Source organism: Anabrus simplex, chromosome 5 (genome assembly GCF_040414725.1).
Source record: "Anabrus simplex isolate iqAnaSimp1 chromosome 5, ASM4041472v1, whole genome shotgun sequence".
Classification (NCBI taxonomy): Eukaryota; Metazoa; Arthropoda; class Insecta; order Orthoptera; family Tettigoniidae; genus Anabrus; species Anabrus simplex.
In genome coordinates this window covers 298,718,319-298,737,147 of record NC_090269.1, presented here as the reverse complement: position 1 = coordinate 298,737,147, position 18,829 = coordinate 298,718,319, and the positions used below count along the sequence as shown (strand labels likewise).

The following is an 18,829-nucleotide window of genomic DNA, read 5'->3' as shown; positions in this document are numbered from 1 at the left end:
ATTCATCATCATCACTAGCAGAAACAAAATATTTGTCTTCCCCACGGAGAACTTAGTCGACTATAAGACTTTGGTACGCTGCTGCATTGAAACTTGCTCAGCCATGATATATAACTTAAAGGCTCACTACTCACAGCCGCTGCTCTATGACTTTCTGCTCACCTGGCTTGAGCTCGGAGCAGCGCATGTGCGCCCAGGCACAGAAGTCGCTGAATGCCGAGGCCTATTTTAGATGATAGATCAACACTATTATCACAGATAGACTCGGTAGGCACAGAACTGGAAATGTTGACAATGCTAGGGTCATAAGAAAGTTGAACAGATTTATCCATGCCTGAGTCTGAAGAAACGGGCGACTCAACCCTGCAGCCTAATCAAATATTACTAGCACCAGGATTACTACTGCATGTAGTCTTAGACATACTACAGTTCTTAGCGATGTGCTGGAAGGATCCATACTTAAATCAGCCAGCATGAGCAGAAGTTCCCTTTTGCCAGGGTCTGGAATTAGAAGAGTTCCCTAACACTAAAGGATCCTGTTTCAAAGATGGTCCGCTGACTCACAAGCGTAACATTTAAGGAAAGCCACATTTATACGTGAGGGAGGACAAGATACCAAACTTGAAGGTGTTTGTCAGCACCTTGCAAGCAGCCTTCACTCTGTTTGGCATCACCTTGAATACTTCGCTTCATTTCCTACCAGAGCATTATAGTGCTACTAAGAGCATGTTTTATTATCCGGTTACCACATACACAATCTAGAGAATGTGCAGGAATTCCAGGAATTTTTTAATGATACAGACCACTGTCTGATCTGTAGTGAACTAAGTATCTCTAAGCCTAAGGCACAGAAAGTGAAACCTTCTGCAGACGAATATGAGTAGAAAATTTCCAGGACGAAGAAATTAGGCAGAAGTACAAGGATATCATTAGTGAAAAGTCCCAAACAATAGACAGCAAGCAGATTCAGGATATAGAAAGAGAATGGGTGACATACAGGGATGCTACAGTAGAAACAGCAATGGAATGCCTCTGAACAACTGAATGGGAAAAAGTGAACTTTTTGTGGAATGATGAAAGGGGGGCAGTTTGTAAATCTAAAAGGAAAAAAAAGAAAAAAAAACTCTCTCTCTCTATATCTCTCTCTCTCTCTCTACTCCTTTCTGGTGCAGCAAGTTAAGAGGAGCAGCACAATTAACAAAATTAGGAATAGGATAGTAATAAAGAATCTTAGAAAGGGAGGGGAAAAAGGAAATGAATTGTGTTTACGGTCAATCACGTTAATTTTTTCTCCAAGCAGAGTGTCTGTCTACCAATCTAGGACTCAGGGTACCGAAGACTTCAAGTCTCCTAAGGATGTTTTTGCTAGTTGCTTTACGTCGCACCGACACAGCTAGGACTTATGGCGACGATGGGAGAGGAAAGGCCTAGGAATGGAAGGAAACGGCCGTGGCCTTCATTAAGGTACAGCCCCAGCATTTGCCTGGTGTGAAATTGGGAAACCACGGAAAACCATCTTCAGACTGCCAACAGTGGGGTTCAAACCCACTATCTCCCAGATGTGAGCTCACAGCTGCGTGCTCCTAACCGCACGGCCAACTTGCCCGGTCCTAAGGATGTTAATGGTGTTGCTTGGTTTATCGGATAGTGTATTATGGATCTTGTGCACTTATCCTCCAACATGTAGCGGTGCTTGAAAAATGTATTCATAACTGCTAATCCTATACTAGCACACAAGTCCAGTAAGCACCCACATCTTTCCCACATTTACTTACAACCTTCTCATGTCCTTCAGATGTATTTCCAACTCTCGTATTGAAATCACCCTTTACCACTGTCCTCTCCTACCCTTACTATGATGTCACCTGTGAACTTCATCCTCATCTGTACCCTCACATGGTGAATAGACCGAGACAATTCTCATCCTAATTCCTTCAACTGCTAAATATGCCCACATCATTCACTCATTTATGTGCCTAACAGAAATGATTATGCTGCATGGAATAGTATTATTGATGAACTATCCTACCCCACACTCTGTCACTTGCTTTTCAACACTGTTAAGAATAGTTTATAATCTCCTATCTCTTCCTCATTACCTCCCCTTACCTACATATCATTAACTCGTAGCACATCCAGAGGTATCCTCTTTGCTAACTTGGCCATTGTACCTTTTCTTCCTTCATACACCGCATTAATACGGAGAGCTCCCCATTTAATTTAATTTTGTTCACCAAGTTGTTTCCAAAAAGTCCCTTGCATGTCATCTGGAAGTGGGACTCCATTATTCCCGTTAGTCTGAGGCTTGGTTAAAATATTCTGAGCTCTATAAATTCTGTAAAGCAGGATGCTACCCTACTTACACACAGTTTCAATGAGAATCTCTCCTCTAACAAGTTAGGGACCACCAGCTCTCTGAACGATATGATCATGGATCAGAGCTGGAAAATATGTATCAGTTCATGTGAATGAGAGAGCTGTTTTGAATTGAGAAATGTGGCTGTTAACATATTGGTGATGGATTCTAATCAGAAGCTGCTACCTGCTGCTGACTGTACAGTTCAAGCCTGCAAGAACAAAATTACACAGCTGCACTTAAACTACTTAAACTACTCAAAGGGAAAGGAGACCCGAAGGACACAAATAAATACAGAGGAATAGCCCTGGAAAACAATCCTTTTAAGGTATTCACAAAACTAATCACAGAAAGAATAAGGGACACAGTAGAAGAGCACCTCCCAGAATCTCAATTTGGGTTTAGGAGAGGAAGATCCACTCTCGCAGCGGTGAAACTACTGCTAAATAACATATGGGAAGCCATCGAAAAGAAGGAAAAATACTATACAATCTTTATAGACTTCACAAAAGCCTTTGATCTCCTGGACCGAGCATTAGTACAAAGGAAGCTCGAGGAAACTCTAGGAAGAGACAGCGTCTGGACAAGAATCATAAACTCCATAAATGAATGGAACAAGATAAGAATCTCGGACAGCCTAGACCTTTCAGAACCAATAATTCAAACAAATGGTGTACTCCAAGGGGGTCCACTAAGCCCTCTGCTGTTCATCCTGGCAGCGAAGGACATTATGGAAATTGCGCAAAACGAAGATGTAGCAGCATAGCCTATGCAGATCATATTGTGATTGGCTCAAAAAGCTTAAAGAAACTGCAGAACACTATAGACGAAGTGGGAAAATGGTGCACTGAACACAAGTTCGTAATTAACACTGAGAAGACGGAAATGATGGTGTTCAGATCAGGAGGGCAAATACCAAAATCGACAAGAATCACCTTAGAAGGGAAAATAATATCTATCACCAAAGAATACAAATATCTAGGGATAACACTCCAGCCATCTGCAAAATGCTTCACTACACACACAATAGAGAAAGCCTCCACGGTATGCACTAGCCAGCGTATTGGTAGGTGTGCTAGGTACCAACTGACGAGCCCACCCTAGCACACGAGGGCGAAACGCTGGCAACCAAGAATGAGCTAGCTGGAAAATTTATAATGTCCAATAATGGACCATTTATATTGGTATTACAAGCAATTAGAGCGATAAACGAAATAAGCTTCATCAGAACACTAAGTCTTGACACAGCAATGGCGCTCTTCAAACCGACAATCGTTCCAATACTTACGTATGGAATTCAAATTATATGGACACACCTGAATGAAAAGAACTTAGCAACACTGGAAAGAGTTAAAGCAAGATACATCAAAAGAGCAGTCGGAGTGGCAAAAACAACAAGATCCAGATTAGTCTACCTTCTCGCGCGGGAAACTTTCCTCATAGAGGATTTAAGGACACTGTACCCCCTACCTAACACAACGGCATCGGAGAACCTACTAAGGACACTAATAAGGAAAAGAGAAGAAGTACCCACGGAATTCTATGGAACTGGGGCCATGATCAATCGTACATGGACAGCAGCAAATTTTGAGACGAGGCACGTGTTTACAAGACTTGCAGTACATGGATTCCACCATGTCATCTGCGAAAACACAACATACCACGAACCGTCAAACTCATGCAAGTGTACATTATGTGGACAGTTATGTGAACGATATCACTTAGAACTCTGCAACAAGAGGACTAGATCAATCAGAGACTATGCGACCAATGGTGCAAGTGTTTAATTGTTATAACACCTTTCACTAATGTATGGCTATTTTGCTGCAATAAATGTTTTAATTTAACTTAAACTACTCTAACTCGAAAAGTATTCAAGATATCAACCTTACACTTGAAACATGTATTCACCGGGTTGCTTATTATTTCTGTATGATGTGATACCCTTCAAAGCAATACCCTTTGCTTCACAGTATCCGTATTATATAAGGTAAGTTTACGTCTTGATTACCTGTACTGTGTCATTGCTGTATTCCAGCACTCAAGATTGTTGCCCTCGATTTGATGTAGGACGACCAAGATCACTTCCCAAATTACTCACATCATTAGAAATATCCAATTCACTGTCAGTCGGTACATCTAATAACGTGAACTGTACATAAGTTATCATAAATATCGGTATCTATTAGCAACTGCCGCACCATGTAACAGCTGCATGCTGCACTGAAGCTCTACATTTCTGAAACATATTTTGTTAATTGCCTAAACGATTAAGAAAAAAAGGATAAAGTAATAGTTACATTATACTCAATATTCCATTACTACACCATTTGAAACAATCTCGCCACCAGATTGTAGCCACAATCAATTAAACACGAGGTGCATAAACATGAGAATTCTCATGGCTTGTTACATAGTGTTGGTAGAGGAACTATGAGAATTCTAGGGGCCCCATCGTCCATGTGTTCATAGACTAATATAAAATTCATATTGCCGATCTATGTTACAAAAAATATTTCCATAGGGAGGCTACCTTTGAAATTAATTCAATGAAATGTTTTTAATTTTTCTTGGTTGTTTAGATATGCATCCTGATTCATAATCTTGTACTGTAGGCTAACTCTGTTGTGTACATTGATAAACTGATGGTGTATGAATATCTCCACATCTTTGCAATAAAACAATAATAGAGTACCTCGGATCCCATCTCAATTCACTTATGAAATATGCAGTGAATGGTTATGTTAATTTATTAAAGATGTAGAGCACATGAATCAAAACTGCTTCAGAAGAAAGAAGGGATATATAAAAATACTACAGCAAATCAGTAATGTCATATATAATCATCAAGAGTTACAATGGATGTGTTTTAACTTGTGAACAGTATTTGTTCAAGGCTTAAGACAGTATTACAGCCTTCTTTGAATACGGGCTCAGAGTAAAGGTTGAAGAGTATAGGTATTATTTATTTATCGTATGGCATATATATAGAAGGCAAAGAAGCTACCAATTTAGAGACAAGGAAATAGAAACAGTATAACACTTCAAATACTCAGCAAATAAATCGACAGAAATAGAAGACTGGATGAGGAAATTAGTAGGAGGATACAAATGGGGAGTGCCTTTTACCACCAGGTATGGTGATTAATATGGAATAAAGAGGTATCAATGAAGGATACAGTAATGTAGAAGGGATATTACTTACCTATAATGACATGCAGCAGAAACCTGGATAAAAGACTCAGAGAGATGAGAGTGGAGTACATGTAGCTAAAATTAAATCCTGAGGAGTATGGTGCAGAAGACATGGAGGGATAGAGTGAGAAAGGAAGACATATGGAAAGAGCTAAATGTGCAAAACCTACAGTAAATGATAAACTGGAACAGAAGAGACTGAGGTGGTTTGGACATGTCAAGCAGATAAATTAAGAAAGACTGCCAAAACAAGCACAGGAAAGAGAGGGCGAGGGAGACCAAGATTACGATGGATGGACTCTGTAAAGAACATAGGACAACAGAACCTGGACTGGAACTGTGTTGGATGAGGAATGGTAGAGAGAGAGAGAGAGAGAGAGAGAGAGAGAGAGAGAGAGAGAGAGAGAGAACAAAGTGGAGAGGAACCATATTTGCCCTCACCAGTTGTCAGCTGGTAAAGGGAAACTGATGATGATGACTATAATGACTGAAGTGATGAAAATGTGCTCTTGCTCTTTTTTTTTTTTTCCCCAGATAAACCTGGACTTAATGCAAATTTGTACTTCGTCTCCTTTTTGTAGTTTCCTCTGCCCACACTAGCCAGCTACTATGTCTCTTTTGATTGTATTCCTATATATAGCTAAGTAACCCCCCATCTTGGCTGAATAAATCATATACTTCTTATCACAAATCAAGTTCCCAGAAGGAAACCATATTTTAATTTTATCGATTGCAAATGCTGAAAACAGTTAAGCTCTTTAGGACTTTTCAATTGTGAAATTACCAGCATTTCGCTCCAGTGTAGCAGTGGGCTAATCAGTTGGATTGCTACACCTTTCCAAGACGCTGGTGGCTAGTGCTTCCCCTAGTACACCGTTTCTGTATATTCAGCAGATTTCATTTCAACGCAGCAATTTATGTTTTTTTTTTTTTTTCTCTTACTTTTAACTAACTACTGTTACCACATTTAAAAAACAAGACATTCGTAAAGATCTACAATAAGGACTGATTTTGTCATAAGAGTACTTATAACTACTATATTCTACTTGCTAGTCGTTTTATACACATTTGTACCTAAAACAGTATCCTCTTATTTATATTTTAGACCTTCGTTAAAAACTACGTATATGTTAAGAACCATTCCTTTAATTTAAATAAAAACTCTTATGTATTGAACAGGTGGAATTTATAATCTAATATTATTATTTGACTTTAAGTACATTTCAATACGGACCATAACATGAGATTTGTAACATGTAATGTAGAAAGTACTCCTGCAGGACAACATTCTTGCACGTCAGCATCTCCATAAACTATAAAAGTAGTTGGAGGGACATGAAATCAATATTTATTTATTTATTTATTTATTTATTTATTTATTTATTTATTTATTTGGGAAACCGAAACAGCGAGAAGCCGAATGACAGAGTTCCACAATGAAAAAAAAAATCTACAATGGAGTAGCACAAAGCAACATAAAAAAATAAGTGGAAGAACAATGAGATAAAAACCTCTAATGATAAAAATAAAAAAATTTAAGAACTAACAAAATAACTGTAGAGACACCAATTAACAACAGAACATGAAGGCAAAAGAAACGAGGAAAATTAAAGATTGAACGTAAAACGAAGAGAAGAACTTATAGCTAGGCACACTAAGATAAATACAGATATACAGCACATAAGAGCGGTATAGTACAGTAAAAAATAAATATTACATCATGCACAAAAGAGAGGACAGCAATGCAATGAGGAAAAAAGGAATATGAAGAAAATTAAAAATGCTAGTACTGTTAGCAGATGAATGGGTGGCAAAAGGATGAAGTAAGTCAAAGTATCTCCTCCTCCGTTCATTGGTCTGATAAAAGATCAGAGAACTCTGTAGCTCTGAATTCTTTGATACCATTTTGTACACTTCTCCCTACACTGCAGGTTGTGAACAGTGACTACTACTTAGTAATTATTCTATTCTCAGACATATCCTGTCTGTTTTATTATTAAGCTTGTATTTACAACTACAACAAACAATAACTAGCTCAAGCTATACTCACTTTCTTAAGTATCCAGGAGAAGCATTGAAAGCAGATGAAATAAGCAGATTAATTAAAGCATGTTTTAGCATTAAAATAACTAATAAAACAATTAGTAAGCATAAATTGCAATTAAATTCTAATGGTGCATTAACAGCCAGTTTAAGAAAACCATAAGCATGTATTACGACATACAAACTTCAGAAGCCTTACATAAATACTATACATCCATATCCTGATAAACTGTAAAATCATCAAAAGATGGTGGTGGTAATATTAATTTACCTGACCATATATGTGGCCGCAGTTTGAACACTCCGGAGTATCACTTACGATTGGTTCTTCTGATCCTCAGATCTATTCCTAGGCAACAAGGATGTCCTCCCTCCTCAAGGTAGTTTCATTGGTTCACCACCATGTTGCTCTTGAATGTCCTCGGATTCTCCTTGGTTCTGCCATGTCAAGCTTTCTGTACAGGATGATAACAGTACAGTGCTTGACATGCCCGGACCAGCAAAGTTGTCCCTCTTCCAGCTTTGTAACAACAAAGGATCCTCACATGCGTTCATTAGGCACTTGGTTGTTCAGAGTACCACCTTCAGACCACTGCAGCATTCACATTTCTGTGGTGTGCATTTGCTGATCACGCTTCTTCTGCCTTGTCCAGCATTCAGAGCCAAACAAGAAAACTGATGACCATTTTGTTAACTTTCACTTTAAGCTTTATGGACATTTGCCTGTTGCACAGACACCTATCAGCAATCACCATTCCATTGATGTGATGTTTGACATTATTGTCGATTGTGGCATCAGTTTTGATGGCAGAGTTGAGATGTTTGAACATGCAAGTCATCATCAGTGGTTTACCAGCTACGAAGACAGTGTTGTGTGGACCAAACAGCTCTGGCTGTGCAAAGTTGCAGAACATGTATTTTGTCTTCTTACAGCTGATTCTAATGTAACACTATCGACTCATCTCTGTCAGACAATTACCTGCGTCAAACATGGATGACGTAATTGACTCGTCGACTCTACGCTCTTCATGGATGTTCTCAGCATTTCTAGTGCCATGTGCCTCCCCTCTTCAACTGGCCTATATACGCAGCACTCTTTGAGTACTCTTCGAGGCGTTCTTTGGATGTTGGAGAGAGAGGAATATCTTTGTGCTATCCTGCTGTCAATCGCCTCAGTATGGGATTTCAGTATTTGACCATGAGATATTGTAAACTTTGCATGACTATGTCTTAGAGTAGTTGCACACCACCATTATTTATAAGAGAGAGATGGATGTCTAATTCCTTTAACTTATATGATGTTAAAATTTATGTGAAGATGAATATTATTTTGTCAATACGCTCGAAAACCTTTTGTACTTCTGTGCTTTATATATTTTTCTACTTTGAAGATCTCTTATACTAAACTTCTGGACTGGTAACTTCATTCTATTGGGCCTAAATGCATCTCTGATGTATCAAGTGTTTTCTAGAACTTGTCATTTGCTATAACACACTATTCTCTATTCAGGTTAGGTCTTATGGTATCCCTGGACTTTGTAATTTTAAATGCTGTTAATAATAATAATAATAATAATAATAATAATAATAATAATAATAATAATAATAATAATAATAATAATAATAATAATAATAATAATAATAATAATTATTATTATTATTATTATTATTATTATTATCATCAAGCTACCTGCCACACTGAGTCCATTTCTCTCCAACAATGCTCTCCATTGTTTAAAGGCTACCTTGACCTCTTCCAAGTTTTTCACCGACTGGAACAATATTATTTGTGCATAGCAAGGTTCATGGTAGTCCCGGCATCAACTGTTCTGTCAAGTGGTTAATGACAGGGTTGAACAGCACAGGATTCAACGCCAATCCCTGATGCACACCAATTTCAACAGGAAACTTTCACACACATCCAAACTTGCTTTCACTTTTGTAGAGGGATGCACATACTGATTCTAATGTAACACTATCGACTCATCTCTGCCGTATTCGTCATTGTCCGCTGCTTTCTTTGCGATGTTTGACATTCGCACATGCACATGCTTCATGTGCGATACTCCTCAGGGATGTTTTAGTGTCGCAATGCCAACCAGACAATCTTTCTGGGAACGCTGCCGAAGGCTTTCTCCAGGTCAGTGGACACCACGTGAAGTTCCTTGCACAGTACAGATACCAGCAACTAGCTGTGCACTTACCCATCGCACTCCTACCACATACTACTTCAGTGCAAAACATTTACCACACTAAGTGGCACTGGCATAGTAATGTTCGACTGAACACACTAGACAGAACGTGAGGCAGTGTGTTCTATCTTGAAAGGCTAATGCTAACAGCAACAGTATTATGAGTTATGAAACAAATTATACTACTATTCAGGGAAGAGTGCTGATTTTAATGGTATAATTATTTTTTTAAACAACTTACACAATTTTTAAATATAAAAGCAAGTAAATTTGTCAGAAATTTGTGTACTGAAAATTTCAGTAAGCGAGGCTTTTTTGTGGTTTTTTTTTTTGCTAGGGGCTTAACGTCGCACCGACACAGACAGGTCTTATGGCGACGATTTTTTGTGTTTTTTAACCAGGAAATTCTTCTTCTTCTTCTTCATTTAGGCCTACGATGGACCACGTGGTTCTTAACTCTGGTGAGCTCTTTTCTTCCTCTTAGCCCAGTATTCCTTCATTCTAGCGCTATGGATGTCTTTTCTTTCTTGAGTCCACTTCACTCCTACTCCTGGACGCATTGATTTAGTTAGTGACTGGAGTGAGTCAGATGTCTTGACTAACTTTCTGAACTTATCACGGTTGTAAATGTCAATGTGATCAATGTTTAGGTATTGTAGGTCTTTCCACATTAAATTCATCCATTTGGCATTTGTTGCTTTACCTCTAGATACAGTGTTGAAGATCCTTGAAGTTAGTCTCTGGCTGTCCATCCTGACTACGTGACCATAGAATATTAGTCTTCTCTTCCTCATAGCTGTTGTAATGCTCTCTATTTTACTGTACAGTTCCCTGTTGTGCCTGATTCTGTAGCCATCTCCTTCTTTAATGGGACCCATAATCCTTCTGAGGATCTTTCGCTCTTTCAGTTCCAGTTTTCTGAGTTGTCCTTTCCGGGTCATGTTTAGGCATTCTGAGGCGTACAGTACAGATGGTCTTACTACGGTGTTGTAGTGTCTAAGTTTAAGATTCAAGGAGAAGGATTTAGACTTGTATAAGTTTTTACAAAGATGATAGGCTCTTTCTAATTTAGTGCATCTACTCTGCATTGCCAGGTCCTCATTAACATTTGGGGTTAGCCATTCTCCAAGATATTTGAATGAGTTGGCCTTGTGTATTATTTTGTCCTCCAAAGAAATGAAGTTGGGTGCTTCTCTGATGTTGGTCAGAAATTCTGTTTTATTGACAGCGATCTTTAGCCCTACTTTAGCTGCTATGCGTTTCAGGGAGGATAGCTGGTACATAGCTCCTTCCATACTTGAAGCTAAGAGTGTGAGGTCATCTGTGAAGGCTAGGCAAGTAACTGTTAACTTGTTTTTTTTTTTTTTTGTAGTCGATTTTTGATCCAGAGTTGTCAGCTAGTGTGTCCCTCCATTCCTGAATAACCTTCTCCAGCAGACAGTTAAACAGGATAGGGGACAAACCATCTCCTTGTCTAACACCTGTTTTGATCTCGAAGCTTTTTGACAATACCCCTCAGAATTTGACTTTGGACACTGTATTCGTTCGAGTTCATTTCATATTTCACTTTTGAAGGTTTTCACAAAAACATACGTCAAATTCATCTTTGTGAAGATGTACCGTTACTTGAAATCTTGATAAGAGAATTGCTGCTGTAGTAGTCAGATCTTTAAAATGTACACCTGTACTGAGAGTTATCAATATATAAACCTGCTTCATATAAAAGGGCAACGTCTTGACTTGCCTAACCAGGTTCAACAAGTGACATTGGGCCATTCTACTTCACTAGTCACGATGACTTATGAGCATTCCAGAACAAATCTCTGTGTTTTATTAATAAGACTATTCAAATAAAACTAATAACCAAAAGCCAAATAAAACAGAATGGCTGCTTGAGGATGCATCAGTGAAGCAGAGTGGGATAAGGATGCATAAAACTATCCCATAAGTTAAATAGAAGTCTCAGATTGTGGTATTTTAGTAGAACAATGGAATATAATATTCATTTTCATTACAAAATTCATTTTCTTGCTTTTAATTGAATATTTACCTTATATTCAGGAACCTTGTAGAGGATAACTTTCCTATTGGCATCACACGCCACAAGATACTGGTTGTCTGGAGAGTATGCACAGTCAGTTACAGGGCCAAGGTGCTCAAGCTCCTGTTTAGGACTTAGGGTAGTTCCTGTGAGACTATAGATGTGAACCTGCAATCATAACCATTATAAACTGAAGAGAGAATTATCATTAACTACTGTATTTTGACAGTCATGACACTTAAAGAATCAATTGTCACAGCTTCCATTCTTATCACCATACTTTTTTAAGACTGTATTTTTAAAAATTCACCAAGGGGCAAAACCATCCATGCATAAAATGAATTTTAGTCTAATTTTGTAATTATAGTAGATCCTCATTATAGTAATAGACGATAAAATTAGGAAAAATATTTGCAAGATCGAGTACGCACAATATAAAAAAATGTTGGTACTTCAGTTTTTTAATTGTTTTACAGATTATCAGGCACCCTATCAAACTGAAGAACACACAAAAAATTCAGTGCTTTTATAAATGAACTGAACATAAAACTCACTACAGAATAGCGAAAATGTACTGAAACCATATGCAATTGCATATATTAACATCATCTACAGCGAATAACATACATTTCAGCTTGAAGGGAAAAATTGGAAAAAGTATGGGCAGACATTATTTTGACTTGGTGCACCAATTATGTGACTGTTGTCATCTGTGACGTATGAGGTATGAGACACTACTTGCCAGGGCAGCCAGGTGTTCTATCAGTTATGAACTCGTACTACTAGGAGTACGGAGCTCTGAACATGTTGTCAATTACGATTAAACACTCGGGATGGAGAAGTTAAGTCCGATGCACTCTCCACGCATATTTCATAAGTTCAGCTAAGTTAGTCGGTATTCGTTGGGAAGGAAGTTTCTAGAAGCGATACGGAACTTTGAGTTTATTCACAAGAGAACTTATTTATAAGGTAGTTCGATACAACAGACTTACAATATATCGGAGAGAGTGAAGTTTTCGAGTAGCAAAGGTGCAAACAAACAGTTTAAACCATTTTGTACTGTCTAGTGGAAGCAGTAGAATGTGCAATTCTTGTAATGGGCAAGTTGCCTGTAGCAATATTCAGTAATATGGGAGCATTCAGTCAGGCAGTGATACATGAACCCTACACTGATTCTTAGTTAATGTGAAATTTTTTGCAGTGGCAAGCCACATACTAGTGCGTTATGAACTTCAGTTAACAGTTGGTTACCCTGAGTGGAAGTAAATCTGCATTAGTGATGAATTCTATTGTTTTTTTTCTATGTACCTTCTCACACTAACAGCCACCCCAAATATACACAAAAACTCGTGTAATCGTAAGAAATTCTAACCCCATGTGAAGAAGTCAATTCTTGTATTTAGGCAATATTTATGCCAAGTTATGGGTTATGTATTTATATATTATCAGTATAATTTATTTCATTGTAAGAATACCGTAAGTATTTATTAATGTATTATAAGCATTATTTAATTCACTGTAAGAAGACTATGTCAAATTCGTGGCATTCTACAGCACTAAAAGTTGATAAACTTTGTTAAGCAAGAGAGCTAAATATAAAGAAAGTTGTGTAAGAAGTTGGTTTTTCCAACAGGACTTACATCGCCCAACAGTTTTCAAGGTGTCAGTGTTAAGCGTCATTATTTTGAAAACAGCGTGCCACGTGTGATAAGAACGCTCATACGGGGAAAAAGTGAAAGGGTAGGAGTGATGACTGGTGAGAAAACAATATGATATGGAAAGTTTATTTAATGGCTGATTTGTCAGAAGTGTGGTCCTTTTTGAAGTCTGCAATCGTATTGTCATATTGAATGGTGGTTGTGTCTTGGAGAATCGTGTCTCGACTCTTGAGGTCTGGCTGGGACAACCGACTGATTTAGGAGTTACTGCATGTCTATGAAGTCTGCTGTGAAGTGCTAATAAGTTATAATATTTAGCTTTATAATGTAAGTATTTACTGTGGTATCATACCATGAGCTTGTTCACAAAGTAACTGGCAAGTGTAGAGAAGCGTGATGCTGTCTAACCTCAACTTCAAGTGAGTATTTAATAGCACACTCATTACTAAGAGTTGATTTAAACTTAGGGAGAAGAAAGCCATCATTGTCTGGTGCATCCTTTCCAGCATGTTCCATATGTAAATCTGTGATCAGTGATAATTTTGTACACTGATGGAAGAGTATATGTCTTAAATATTGTTCTATGTTGTGATACTGGATGTTATTGGCATGTTCCATGCACATAAATGTGATCACTGAAGGTAGAGTGTATGTAATATTTTGTCCTATGTCATAAAGGTACATGATGTGAGCATGTTCCATGTACACAAGAACCTCATTTATCCGGATTAGGTGGGACCGGAAATGATCTAGATTATCGAAAATCCGGATAATCCGTTAAACTAAAGAAACAAATACAGTACATGTTATATTATATATTAACATAAGTTGTACAGTGATACCTTTTTCAAATTGTACATTAACATAAGTTGTACAGTGATACCTTTTTCAAATTGTACAAAAGATGTAAGAACACTTTTCTTACATTTACGACTGTTTTATCCACTAAAATAATGTGCGAGCCTTTTCTGATTTACATTTATATAGTGTTTGAGTGCAGCACGATCACAAAGACATTTTACTAACAACAGTTCTGTCGGTGAGGTTTCAGTCTGGGATTCTAAATAGGCCTTCAGTTTGTCCACCTGCATTGTTGCATCTCCATGAGTCATTGTTTCATCTTCCAATTCACCATCACTCTCGTCATTACCTGCCGAGAAACAAGAGGCAATAATTTATTCATCTGTCATTATGCCGTATCCTGAATTACAGTCATTTTTCAACCAGCCATTTACGTCGTTCACATCTATGTGCGAGCATCCGCGAATACGTGCCAACGTGTCGAGGAACTCAGAAGAGTTCACGGTTTCCCCACTCTCAATTCCAGGTAAATGCCAGGACAGTACCTTTGATAGACCGCGGCCAACTTACTTCAAATTCCTGTCCTTAATCATCCTTGGTGGAAAGACATTCAAGAAAAATCGATCCAGTAAAAGAAATACTGTTCAAGTATAAATAAATTTTTATTATTTTCGATCCGGGTAAACCGGAGATCCGGATTTATGAGGGCCAGATAAACAAGGTTCTTGTGTATATAAATTTGGATAATTTCGAAAGCATACCAACATGTTTTAACACAACATAGTAGAATCAAAATGGCAACTTTTGAAAATCTTATCATAGCTAATGAAAAATATTATCAAATATAGAAAGATTTCATTACTTACTTTCATCACTTAAATGCGAGACCAAGGACACAATCAAAAACTTGAGTATTTCCGACTAACTTTCAAGAACCTACAATCTAATAAAAAGCAGCAGATACCATTGTCCGAAATTCATTGCTTCTGAATATGTCAAACAGTTGTTAGAACTCCCAAGTAAACCAAGTTCTACAGATCTGGAATTACGTTATTTAATAAACACATTTCAAGGTAGTTTAGATGCACTTTCAGCATTAAATGCCCAACCCAGTATCCAAGACTTAATTATGACTGAATTACTGTTACTCATGTAGATAGAAATCTAAGGTTAGAATTTGAAAACATGTATGCTAACCATGATGTCATCAGCTTCAATGATCTTGTCAGGTTCTTAAAAAAGAAATGGGAAACTTTGCAATTATGCATGCCAACTTCTTTTCTGAAACAATCTCATGGTTCAGAACCAAGAAATCATCAAGGGTTCAATGAACTTACCAAACGACATCAATCCTATATGTCTACGACCAAATCCGTGTTGTGTTTTGTACTGGGATTGACTGTATATCAAGTATTTCTTAAATATAATACACCACGAAGAATTTATAAAATATTAGCGAGTGTATTTCTCAAGCACTCACACAAACTACTGTAAGTCTCACAGGAGCAAGTAGTCAGCCCACACAACGCTACTTGCGTAATCACCCAGCCAGTGCTTGTCAAGGACAGGTTGCTTGATACAGTCTCGAAACATCCATCCAAGAAATTTTTCTATATCCTGAACTAACTGAGGCATCGATTCAGAAACAACAGCATCTTATAGTACACATTTCAAACACCTCATGTTAATTTCTCCAAAATCGATCTGGGAATAATGGAGATATGCAAGATTTTGTAAAACATTATGTCAGAGCTAGATATATATATAAGGGCCACCACTCTGGGTACTGACAGCAATTCACACCGAGTCCTCAAGGCAGTATTATTGGACCTTTATGTTTTCTTATATATATATATATATATATATTTTGCGAGTTGCTTTACGTCGCACCGACACAGATAGGTCTTATGGCGATGATGGGACAGGAAAGGCCTAGGAATGGGAAAGCAGCGTTCGTGGCCTTAATTAAGGTACAGCCCCAGCATTTGCTTGGTGTGAAAATGGGAAACCACGGAAAACCATCTTCAGGGCTGCCGACAGTGGGGTTTGAACCCACTATCTCCCGGATGCGAACTCACAGCTGCGCGCTCCTAACCGTACGGTCTTATATATATGAATGATATGTGTAAAGAAGTGGAATCAGAGATAAGGCTTTTTGCAGACGATGTTATTCTGTACAGAGTAATAAATAAGTTACAAGTGATGTGCGAGTGTGGAACATAGAATAATTCCAGCGTTACAGTACTTATAAACTTTCAGAAAGTTAAACCTCATTGAGGGGCTTATTAATATTGTAGAAGGAGATTCTAAGACTTATATAATTAACATTTACGTGTGTGTTAGAAGCCATGATAGTGATTTTCCAGGGGTAAATAACAGAATCTTCAGAGACTTTACTTTTTGTATAAGTGTTTAACCATTCACTTAGACATTATATCTAATGCGATAGTGAAAGTGATACCTTGTTTTCTTTGGGCAGACTTTCATAATAATAATAATAATAATAATAATAATAATAATAATAATAATAATAATAATAATAATGACTGCTTTGCATAGAATGCAGTAGTTAGGAATGATAGTGATTTTTCAAAGTGATTTACATGACAGACAAGTGCACTCATTGACATTCATGAAATGCAAGAGAAATTTCTAAGTGAACTGTGCTTCTAATAGGTCACTACAAACATTCAGTTTCTTTAGAATTATAATTCTAAGAGTACAGTTATTCCATCAGATGTTTTATTTATCGACATGAATAGGAATAAACTGTGTTGTGATGAGTTCCAATGAATAGTGTAAATATTAACTTAGCAAAAGGACTCTATGCAAGCGATAGAAGTCAATCTATATTTTCTTTCATTCTTGTGGAAAGCCACGACAAGTTTCACAAGTACAACTTATTTTCCTTATTTTTCATTTGGGTTATAAGTTAGAACCAAGTCAGCAATTATCATTCACAAAGTGCTATGATTTATATGAATCATTCCTATACTCGGAGGTCAGTTAAATGTGGACACTCGCGTAACATAATCAGCGAGTGGTTACCCCACGCTAGGACCTTCAAGAATCAACGATGACGCATTGCTGCTTACAACAGATCGTGGTTCCATGGTTTGGTTGCTGCACACGAGGGATCGTGCTTCCATGGTTCAGCTGCTGCCTATAAAGGGATCGTAGTAACATGGCTTGGTTGATGAACGTGAGGGATCGTTTGTTTGCTTCCTATAAGGGATCGTATTTCCATGGCTTGGTTGTTGAACACAAAGGATCTTTTTTGCATGGTTGGGTCATTGTTCATCAAGGAGAATCTATGGAGACAACTTCACTGTAACCAGCACAATTGTTAGGTGAACCTTATATGAATAAATTCAGTTGAAATAATCTGGAACTCATTGTAGTTAGGACCTCCCTCTATACCCAGCTCCAAATCTACACCCAGTGTGCCCTGTGACTTGACATATCTTAGGGCCTGTACTACGAGAGCCAGATAAAAGTGCGGTATAAATTTATTTGGCAGTTTAACATTTATCTGGAAGTTTGGTTGAAAACGTGTACTGCGACTTTCGTTTATGTGCAATCTGGGAAAATATTCTCGAGTATAGCTATGCCGAAGTTGGAGAGGCTGTTAACGCTCTTGTCTGGGACTTCGCTCCTATCGGGGGCGCTACTGTAAAGAACCAAGATGGCTACACATCAAGATGAATATACATCTACATGATGCTGTGCGAAATTAAGTTGTTACAATGTAATCTGTGTATATATTTATAAAGTATGTCATGCTTCCTGTCCAGCTATCACAGAATTCTTAAAGATTTCCCACGCTAGCAAGTTGTTGCTACTGACTATATCAGTAGCACACAAGCAGTCAACAGGAAGCTTCCTGGGTAGCTGTGGTCGTTAGGACAGCATCGTTTGCTGCTATGCAGTTTTTCGTGGGTTCAAGTCACAATAGTCTAACGTTTTTTTACCTTCTAAATGATAGTCGGTAGGGTACTAGAGGTGATAGTACACATTTCCTAATCATTAAAATGCGTGTGAAAAGCGTGGGTTTTATTCCAAATCTATCCGCGACGCACATGTGGAGTAAAGGTATAAGACATTGTTCATGGCGATTCGTCCGTCGAATGAGGATGTTAAGGAGGTTATATTTCTTTTACTTCATAACAACTTGCTACAAAAGTATTTACGCTAAAGTCAGATAAATGCTTGCCAGTTACTATTCTCACATTGTATTGAAAAGAAAGAAACTAACTACTTATTCAATGAGCAAACAATAAATTGAATTAATAATAAAATTAATGATCCTACGCTGGATCAGTGGCATTAATCACGAATATAAACTTTACTTTCGCCGTAACACGCATCCTCGTAAATAATACTAGACAAAAAAAAAAAGATACATAACCTGAATCTTAACTTTTGCGATCAGGTTACATTTTCTATAACAGTTTCAGTTTCGTTATACAGTTAATTTTAACATTTCTTCGTATGTGTATATTTCAGTCCTAATTCTGTTTTTGTCCTGAACTTCCACATTATA

At 37.7% G+C, this 18,829-nt stretch overlaps 1 protein-coding gene across 1 annotated transcript in view; it reads right to left on the bottom strand.

Annotated features, from left to right (window-relative positions):
• The window catches only part of flr (actin-interacting protein 1 flr), a 306,602-nt gene that overhangs the window by 51,594 nt on the left and 236,179 nt on the right, over nucleotides 1–18,829 (bottom strand). The window contains exon 12 of the mRNA XM_067147455.2: nucleotides 11,837–11,995. Within this exon, the coding sequence (XP_067003556.1) occupies nucleotides 11,837–11,995 (159 nt within the window). The remainder of the gene's footprint in view (nucleotides 1–11,836; nucleotides 11,996–18,829) is intronic.